This window comes from Etheostoma cragini, chromosome 9, assembly GCF_013103735.1.
Source record: "Etheostoma cragini isolate CJK2018 chromosome 9, CSU_Ecrag_1.0, whole genome shotgun sequence".
Classification (NCBI taxonomy): Eukaryota; Metazoa; Chordata; class Actinopteri; order Perciformes; family Percidae; genus Etheostoma; species Etheostoma cragini.
The window spans coordinates 18,687,248-18,697,137 of NC_048415.1; the positions used below are offsets into that span (position 1 = coordinate 18,687,248).

Consider the following 9,890-nt stretch of genomic DNA (forward strand, 5'->3'; position numbering starts at 1 on the left):
GAAAAAGGCTGCAATGAAACAAAGAGTGAAAAATTTAAAGGGGTCTGAATACTTTCCGTACCCACTGTATATATGTGTATATATATATGTATGTATGTATGTATGTATGTTTATATATATATATATGTATGTGTATATATATATATATATATATATATATATATAGTAGATTAAGTGAAACCGCATCTACATATTTCTAAATAAATCAAAATGCTAATTGAGAATTTTCTTTTTCCGGAATTTAGCTATTAAATGTATTTAATTTTACAGATGGATTTGAATTTCTTTACCCTTTTAATATATGATTTTTAAAATCATTTTCTTCTTATTTAAATACCAATCTAATTACTTTCCTCTCAACCATTTGCTTGTCTCTTGATCTGAACTATGCTGTTTGTGTATACTTATTATTAGTTTGGATTTTTCTTGGGCGACACCAAGTCCCAGACACAGCGGCTCTGCAAAATAGTCTCTGAGAGGAACTTATTTTAGGGGAACACTTGCACCCCAAAAGAAAACGCCCCAAGCAATAATAAATGAATTGTTCAAACAATACAGGAGCATCAGCTATTTAGACAACTGGATACATGGCTATACGTAATTAGTTCTTACCAGAGTATTGCTGGGAGTACACCGTCCAAAGCAATCCTCTCCAATCGGTCCCAAAACATCCCAGTTAGATAGTAAATGCCGCAAACATATTCTTTGTCAATCGTAACAATTATTCCCTGAACAAACCAAGCTGGTCCGCCTGGTTGCACAATCCAAATCTTCTTAAAACCATGCCACTTTCAGCACGTAGCTTGCGCGAAGTCAGTTGTTGTTTCCCGAAGCGAACACAGTTTGAGAACGGCTACACACAGAGAGCAGATGTCAGGCAATTATCCTGGAAATGTACTTCCGTTGATCCAGACTAGCCTGCTGATTATATAACCTCCATCTTATATATGTAGGTCAACCTGTGTACTTGTTCATTTTATTTGATGTTGATTTTCTTGGCTTTTACACAGCTTGTTGTCTGGATTTAGTTAAAAAAAAACATACGAGTGGTTACATACCAGTTCAAGTTTCTGCTTCTCTTTGCTCTGCAACTTTTCAATGTGCTCAGAAAGAGCTGGCCTGTCAAACTCTCGGTGCAGCTTTTCTTTGATCTCCAGCACTTCCTTGGAGATGCCGCAGAAGGCCTGTGTTATCTCATGGACCAGCTGCCTGTAGTGGTCGAAGTCATAATGGGGCCCTGTCCTCAAGTAGGCCTCATGTCCTCTGGAAGGCAGAAAAACAACACAAATAAAAGTGAGGCGTACAATTTAAATTTCTATGATTATGTGCCTGAAATCAAGGACAATGCTCCCTGGAGACAGGAGGAAATGTGATTCTAATTTCACAATAATGTAACAGTGTGGTTGGGTCATAACTAGATTTAAACTTACTCTTCAAAGAGCTGATAGGTCTCTACCCGCTCAGCCTGCAGCTGGTAAAACCTCTGGATCAGGGCTTTAAAGTCTGTGGGGACCTGCAGGGATCAAATCACATTAAACAACGGTAACATGTAGCACGCAGAGAGAATTACCACAATATGAATGCATCCAAGCTGGATAATAATAATACTGTTGTCGTCACTTTAATCAATTAAAAAAACTAAGAAAAAACGTAGTTCAGCTATATGTTGTTAAAGCTTTGCAAATATTTGTATCCATATTATGAATTTACTGTACATATTTGGGCTTTTTAACAGAGCTACCATATGGCGTGGTTTATGACATTATGGGCTAAAGTCCCAATAAAAACACAATATTATTAATATATTTTTGAGTAATGTGACATTGTACCTGACTAGTTGTAATGAGTGTTTATGAAGAGAAAATAAAATGAAAGTTTGTACAGGTAACAGGCAGCGCATTAACGCTGACAGTAAACGCTACACCTTTAGCTAAATTAGCCAACTTAACATTAGCTTTGATTAGCTTAGCACATGTGGAAGTAACGTTACTAGTTTTGAGGCTCTCAGACATTTAACTGTAGTATAAAATGTCAGATACTCACCATTGTAACCTGGTAGAGAATTCTCTCACTGGGTTTCCACAGTTTATTACAGCGACATGGTTATATTTCAAAAATGCCGGACGTTGTTTCACTGCTGTATGTGAATCAGCAGCTTGCCTGGCTTGCCACACGGAAATGATGGTGTAGCGCATCGTATGTTTTCAAAATAAAAGTTCTCATACATAAAAACAGACTTTCACAGTTTCTTAGCCTCTATTCACAAGAGACTTTTTCTTTCACAAGCAAATACAGTGTAAACGTTATTACTCTTTGTTTACACTCTTTGATTTAGTGCTACATTTATAATGACATTATCCAGAGAATTGATAGTCTACTGAACCTTATTTTTTCAAAGTCTATGTGCTGAACCTTTAATGCCACAGGGACTGTTTATGTCTACATCCATGCATTAATCCAGAGCAGCTTGAAAGTTAAAAAGCATAACACTGATCATCACAGAAGCTGAATTTACAATGCTGAGTGCATAAAGAGTGTAGGGCCATACTGTGATGGTTGGCTTTACATTTTCCAGCAGTCTACAACCCATTGTTCATTATGTTGGCAGCCATTAAAAAAGTCCTTAAAGTGCTTAGGTTTTCTTACCTTCTACAACTCAATGATAATAATGCACTGGGACAACTCATTTACCCTGTGGTAAATTTGTTTGTGAAAGACGGTTTTATTTTGACAGGGGTCAAAACGCCTGTTGCATCTGACTGCCACTAACCAATCAAATGGTTCTCTACAAAATGAAAAACACCCCATCTCTTTCTATTTCATTTTAGTGTGTGTTTATTATTAAAATGTATTAACAATAAGAGATGGAGTGATGTTTAGTAACCCCAATATTTGAGCTAAATAATCACAAAAATCGTTCCTGAGATTCAGCAGAGACCCACCTGTTGCTTTATCTTACACACTCATTCAACAGAATTACAGCACATCGACTAGGAGCTTATGTGGGCACTGTCTGATCTGTGTTTATGCGATTAGAAAGAATTATTCCAATATGGAGGAAAGAGGTCGCAAAGCTACTACTGTGCAGACGCGGGCACTCCTACGCCTTCAGTCTCCCTCTGCCGTTCATTGGTCCATTTAGCATCTTCAGCACCACGCAGGCTGAACAGCGACACACAGCCGTGCAGCTTCCATCAAATGAGGATGCCGAGCGGCCCAATACACGGTTAATATGATTACTGTTTCTCTGATATTATGTAGCCATAATATCAATGTTTCATCAGCCTATAACATATGTTGACAGTCGGTTTATTTGCAGCTCACCGTCTCCCCCGATTTGATCGGGAAAGACCTGCCTGTGTCGTCTAACTCTGCAGGAGGAAGCTGTTTTTCCCATCCCAAATGCTCGGACTCCAAGGTTTTGTGCGTTTCACCGGGTTTCCCTCCCGTCGAGGCGACAGGCATGACGGACAGTAACGCCGCCGCTCAGGTTACAGGCAGCAGCAGCAGCAGCAGCAGCAGCAGCATCTCACGCACAGTGGCGCGTCAACAAGCCTCGAAGCCCGACCACAGGGTCCCCCTGCCTGCGCCCCGGTGTCCGCCGGTCCCCGGACGCCTGTTGTGACATGACAGCTCGGGGAAGGAAGAAGAGGATCAAAGGTTACATGCAGGGGTCCAAGCAGGAGTGCAGTCGGCTCGGATCCTCGAGGAGAGGGCACACGGAAACAGACAGTGTGCACTGTTTGAGTGGAGAGGATACAATCATACCTGTATCAAAAATTCATGTGACACTTTATTAATCCCCGCAGGGTGTTTCTCTTGTGGCTTGCAGCCTCCAGAGAGGTCAGAGCACGGGCTTAGCCCCTGAGCAGCGCCCCAGGAGCCGGTTGATGTGCCCATACATCAGCGAAGCAGGTGCCTGTTGACACAGGGGGCTTGAGCCTGGATCCTGGTCTCACTGGACCCAGCGGCCCCGCTTGTTGTGATCTCACAGAAGCCTTATTGTGATTCTGATTAGGGCCTACAGCGTGGTAGCACCCACATTTGCCTTACAGTTTCATCTGATGCACGGCCTCATAGTGTTGACACTGAGCGAGTCCCGGTCAGCAGTGCTGTTCCCCAGGCCCGGCAGGCTCACTTGGCTGCTCCTGACCATCACCTTCACGTGCACAGCCATGGGCTGCATCCAGAGTATCGCCTGTAACAAGTCTCGCATAAAACGGGAGAACATAGTGGTGTACGACCTGTCCGCTACCATAGACCACTGCCCGACTGTCATTGAGGAGAACTCGCCTATAGTGCTTAGGTACAAGACGCCCTATTTCAAAGCCTCGGCGCGGATTGTGATGCCCCCCATTGCGCGCAATGAGACATGGGTGGTGGGCTGGATCCAGGCGTGCACCCAGATGGAGTTTTACAACACCTATGGAGACGTCGGCATGTGAGTTCACACCTCTGTCACCTGCGTCCTCATTACACCCTTGTGACGTGTTTTTAGGTGCAAAAAAAAGAGCCTGCTTGCATACTGGTACACTATGTACCTGTAATAACGTGTTCATGCATGTGCACCCCACTGAGTTGCATAGAGGAGCATTTGTGCACGCAGCAGGTTAACTGTGCTTGTCAACCTTCTTCATTCAAACGCCCACCGACAGATTCTGTTCCTGTGACTCTGGCACCCATATAGAAAAGCTGCTATTAGAGGAACAGTTGATGCTCTCACACTCAAATTGTGACCACGGAGAAATGTCCTCCCCCCACAAAACACACACACACACACACACACCCTTTTATCTGAGAGCATGCGTGAGGGGGTGTTTAATCCTGCTGGGTTTAGGAGTGGGAGATTGGGGTTTATGGTGGAATTAGGATAGGCCATATAAGCACAACAAATGGATGGAAAGGGGACACCAGATGACAAAAACTGTTTGGCACAACAAAGAGATGAGATAATCCACTGACATACTGAACCCCATATAGCAATTACAGGCGGCTTTTGTCTCATTGCAAGATTGTGTCTGGTTAAAGAATTTTAAAGCCTTTCTGAAATCTACTTGTTATTTTCCTTGTTAACTAAATTTCACAACTTTTCACACCTCAGATAACACAAGTATGCCAGCAATCCCTTATCCAAATGTGAATAAGAGAGTTACCTCATCACCACAATCCAAAACAGTGGAACTGCTATCACTTCTTAATTGCTTCATGTGGCTTAGTCTATATGAGTCTTATTTTCAGTTATTAGTTGAGAAACTCACAAAATGCTCATGTTTATCTGTAGGTCCGACCATGAGAATGTACCTGCAGATTGTATGTGTAAAACATTACTGATTGGGCTTTTAAAAAACAACTTAACCGCAGTTCAAGATCTGTTTCTGCTGACCTTAAGTAGTTTACATTCTCACCTTGCTGCAGTAATGGAGAAGTGTACTGTGCTGTGAGCTACAGTATATCAGGCTTCGGTCACACAGACAATAAGTGTTAGTAGGATTAAAGTCATTGTTGGTTTTAGTCTTTTGTCGATAGTAATGAAATTAAAGAATATCACCTAACATATTCCTTTAAATGAATGGCACACAGTTCCCCAGAAATCTTGTGTTTCCAGTTTCATACTGTCTGTCTCCTTTCAGGTCGAGCTGGGAGCTACCTCAGCTACGAGAAGGCATGGTGAGGGCCATCAGCGACTCAGACGGTGTGAGTTACCCCTGGTACGGAAACACAACAGAGACTGTCACCATTGTGGGTCCCACCTCTAAGCCATCCCGCTTCCTCGTTAGCATGAACGACAATTTTTATCCCAGCGTTACCTGGGCTGTGCCGGTCAGTGAATCCAACACGCCCTTACTGACTAACATCAAAAGGGACCAGAGCTTCACCACCTGGCTGGTGGCGCTCAACACCACGTCCAAGGAAAAGATCCTGCTCCACACCATCAAGTGGAGGATGAGGGTCGATATCGCAGTGGATCCGTCCCTGCCTCTGGGCTCCAGGGCCAGGCTGGTGGGCCGGGTGCACCAGGACCAGCCGCGGGTGCTGACCCGCATGGAGCCCATCACTGCTAACGCCATGGGGAGGCCCAACGCCAACGACGCCCAGGTTCTGATGTGGAGGCCGAGAAGAGGGCCTCCGCTTGTTGTCATACCACCCAAGTAGAGCGTTAAGAGCATCTGATTGGCCATTAGTTATACCACCTCGTAGTGGGTCACTTCATTGAAACTGCATAAATGATAATCAGATTAACCAGAAAAACTTAAGATCTATAAGCAGGCTGAGACTTGTGCCAATGGCCCAAATCAGAGTTGCAGTTTTTTTTTGCGTGTAAAGTAACAAGGGGACAACTGCCTTAATTTCCCCACCGCTGCCTTTGACGATCAATATAGTATGGTGGTCTCCACTTCTGGTGCTGTTGAGCTGTTAGGCATCCAGGCCTTCACTGCAGCCCAGCACAACTGAGCAAAGCTAACTTGGAAATCCGCCATTAGTACTGGGATGTAACTCAAACCTGTATTGTAGCTACTCAGTACCAGAAAGAAATGATCAAGCCTAAACACGGGCCCTGTTTTAAAAAAAGGTTCTTCAGCCTTAATGATGACATAATACTCGCCTGCTCTGTACTGTAAAGTGCTGTGTAAGAGTGCAACCAAGGAAAGGGGATAGTGTTTGTGTGCCATACAACACTGCTGCGGGGTGTATTCATTACAGACAAAGAGAACTGTAATATTAACTGAAATGTTACAGGATGATGTGCAGACATTTATATTGTGTGTTTTCTATAATGGAGACCCAGGGTTGGGTCCAGGCTTGCTGCTTTGTCACACCAGACTGCCTCTTTCACACTCACACTCACACTCACACATGGGCCTCATACATGATTATGCTACAGGGAGGGACATTTTTCAAGATGATTTATAAACAGAAAGATTGTCCAAGAAACATGCATCCTTAGAGCTACTTTGCTTTTTTAAATATCACAGAAAATGTAGACATCACAGCTTTTGGATTTCATGATATGCACACAATTTGTGCATTGAAAGAATCTTACATGAAGCCCTGCAGCGGGAGTTTTGCTTTTCAATCACAAATGGCCAGTTGATCCAAGCTGCAGAGCTTCTCCCTCCCTGCCTTTTGAAATCCAGTGATGCCTGTGTTGGCGACAGCCTCCAATAGTAAAGAAACATTGTCTTTCCCCGTCCCATCTAATCAGGTTTGTGAGATGAAAAAGCAAGGTGACTTTATTTTACAATGAATTAAATGAGTCTGTCTTCGGTGGCTGTATGAGGCCAAACAGAGCTATAACACATCTTTAAGAGCAAAGATTGCCGTGAAAGAGAACTGTATTTACACAAGAAGACTTAAAGCATCGGCTCACCTAAAGTACCAAGAAAACATTTAGCTGTGCAGACTTTTTCGGATTTTATTTGGCCAAGTCTTGAAATATCATATTGTGAGATTTGTTAATTACAACCAATACAATGGAGATGAATGAAATGTCTTTAGTGACCAAAGCTTTGACAATACTGCATTCAAACAGCCATGCGAGCAGCTCTGAGGCTGTAGTTACAGTAAATGCCAGCATGCTCTCAATGACAATGCTAACGTGCTAATGTTTAGCAAGTATGTTTGACATGTTAATTATCTTTGTTTTTGCTAGTAACAATTGCTAATTTTAAGAAAGTACAGTCGAGGCTGACGGTAGTGTCTTTTTTTGCAGGTATTTGGTCATAAGCAAAGTAGTGGACAAATGAAGGTTTGGACTTTTAGTAGAAAAGTCAGTTAATTAAGTGAGTAAGTAGTTCAGTAATTCAAAAAGATTTCCTCTGGGCACCATAAATATCCCACCACCCATATAGTAGTCTATACTTTATATAAGCACCAACTATGTCAAACCTATGGTGGCGCCAGAGGAAGAGTTACCAAATAATTAGGACATATTGTCTAGGAACTATGAATATACTGTATGTACATGAGTATTTTGGCAATCCATCAGTAGTTGTAGAGATATTTCATTAGGGACCAAAGTGGTGGACCGACTGACCGATACTCCCACCAAGATTCAACAGCAATATGTCTTTCCAAAAACAATGTCTTGGTTACTCTGACTAATCCATGGACTTTGATATCAACAGTCGTCATAGGAACTATTTCAGTAGAAGGTATTTACAATGAAAATCTTCTGATGAGACATGTTATTGATTTTTTCAATGAAATTTGTCAAGGCCTCGGACACCAACACGCGGCCCTCCCTTCACCTCCATTGTATTGGTTGGAGACAGAAATCTAAGTGGCAGATATCTGAAAAAACTAAAACGGGATCTTTCAACATGGTGAGATCCTGACAGGAGTAGGTAAGAAAATGTGCTTTCTTATTTTATTTGGGTGAAGTGACCCTTTAAAGATTGGTGCGGTATCTGGTTTACACAGACAAACCGTGCCATCTGGATCTTTTCTAAAGTGTGTTTTTATGAGGATTTATGACTACAGAATATGAACATTTCACAATCATGTTATATCTAAAAATGTTGCTGGTTGTTTTCCAAGCAGGTCTATGCGTTGTATTTCTGTTTATTCACACTCACCGGGCCAGTGAAACACGTGCCGCGGAAGTGCTGAGCTGGTCCAGATGAGACAGAGATGAAGAGAGATGGAGGATGGAACCGCGTTATCTTACCCATGCTGCTGCTCATTACTCCTGGTGCAAACCGAATCAGCCTTCGCACGCACACATCATCTGGAACGACCCTAGGAGTGTCCCTGCCTGTGTATTAAACGTCCTGCAACACACTCATCATAGAAAAGCATGGACACTGGATATTCTAACAACATGCCGATTGTAGCCATGACCCAGAAGCTGTTTGTGAGGCATCTGAGAGCCCACGTTGACAATCAAGGGAAACAGCTAAAGCAGCACTTTTACATGGAGAATCAAAGTAGGAGATCTTATTGAATCTGTTATAGGGGGAAAGCAAGCGGAAACCTTTTCCACATGTTGCCCCTATTAAAATTAAGTGTTGTGGCCGGGTTAGCTCAGTTGGTGGAGCAGGCGCACAGAAATGGAGGTCTGCTCCTCGACGCAGTGAGTTCGGCTCTGACCTGCGGCCCTTTGCTGCATGTCGTTCCCCCTCTCTCTCTCCCCTTTTATGCCTTCATCTGTCCTGCAAATAAAGGCATAAAATGCCCTAAAAAAAAAATCATCTTTAAAAATAAATTAATTAAGTGTTGAGCAAAAATACATTTATACTTGACCATGAGGTCACACAGTCTGCTGTCTGTGTGTATCAGGGCCTCAAGTGTCTTTTACAGTAACAGATGTGCCTGAGGACTGGAGGTAGAGCAGTACACGGCCCTTCATGAGAAGCTTAACATGTTATTTTCTACTTGTTCTGCTGAGTGATCGGAGTCTGATACAGTTAATTGGGGTGAAAATGGCCGGGTGATGGTGTTTTACAGTGTTATAATATGAAGGACCTGGCACTCTGCCGTGTTCCAGTCCTTTCTCTCTGACTGTCTGGCTTTTGCATGCAGTGTTTTTAAACGCATTAAAACAAATGCCAAAAATATCAAAGTGGAAATGTATTTATGTCATGTAGTTTAGTTCTAAGGCGACGTGCCAAGTATTAAATTAGACAAAGTACTTAATTAATCAAGAATCCAACGGCAGGGGGATTATAGGGGAGATACCCAAGGAATTCAAGACAATAACACATTCAGAAAAGATAAAGGAAACATTTTGCTTTTATAAAAACATTCACATATTGGTAATTAAAATAATAAAGTCATTAATTATACCCGCTTTAGCCCAAGAAAAAAAACTTCCAAAAGAAGAACACCAGTTAAATTGTGATGTAAATCAGTGGTTCTCAACCTGGGTGTCTGGACCCCCAAAGGGGGTG

The 9,890-nt window shown here is 42.5% G+C and overlaps 2 protein-coding genes across 2 annotated transcripts in view; one reads left to right on the plus strand and one right to left on the minus strand.

Annotated features, from left to right (window-relative positions):
* rex1bd (required for excision 1-B domain containing) overlaps positions 1-2,193 on the minus strand; it is a 3,782-nt gene extending 1,589 nt beyond the window's left edge. The window contains exons 1-3 of the mRNA XM_034882585.1: positions 2,044-2,193; positions 1,431-1,513; positions 1,059-1,263 (exon numbers count right to left, since the gene is read on the minus strand). Coding sequence (XP_034738476.1) covers positions 1,059-1,263; positions 1,431-1,513; positions 2,044-2,046 — 291 coding nt within the window. The 5' untranslated portion in view covers positions 2,047-2,193. The remainder of the gene's footprint in view (positions 1-1,058; positions 1,264-1,430; positions 1,514-2,043) is intronic.
* A 749-nt stretch (positions 2,194-2,942) lies between these two features.
* Positions 2,943-7,635, plus strand: fam78bb (family with sequence similarity 78 member Bb). Its single transcript, XM_034882584.1, has 2 exons — positions 2,943-4,441; positions 5,631-7,635. The coding sequence occupies exons 1-2, from the start codon at positions 4,065-4,067 to the stop codon at positions 6,151-6,153; spliced, it is 900 nt and encodes a 299-aa protein (XP_034738475.1). The 5' UTR covers positions 2,943-4,064; the 3' UTR covers positions 6,154-7,635.
* Positions 7,636-9,890: the final 2,255 nt, after the last annotated feature.

Excerpts from the sequence above, each read along its gene's own strand:
- fam78bb (XM_034882584.1), top strand. The coding sequence starts at position 4,065 with ATGCACGGCCTCATAGTGTTGACACTGAGCGAGTCCCGGTCAGCAGTG. Across the intron at positions 4,442-5,630 it reads ACCTATGGAGACGTCGGCAT|GTCGAGCTGGGAGCTACCTC; the intron begins GTGAGTTCACAC and ends GTCTCCTTTCAG.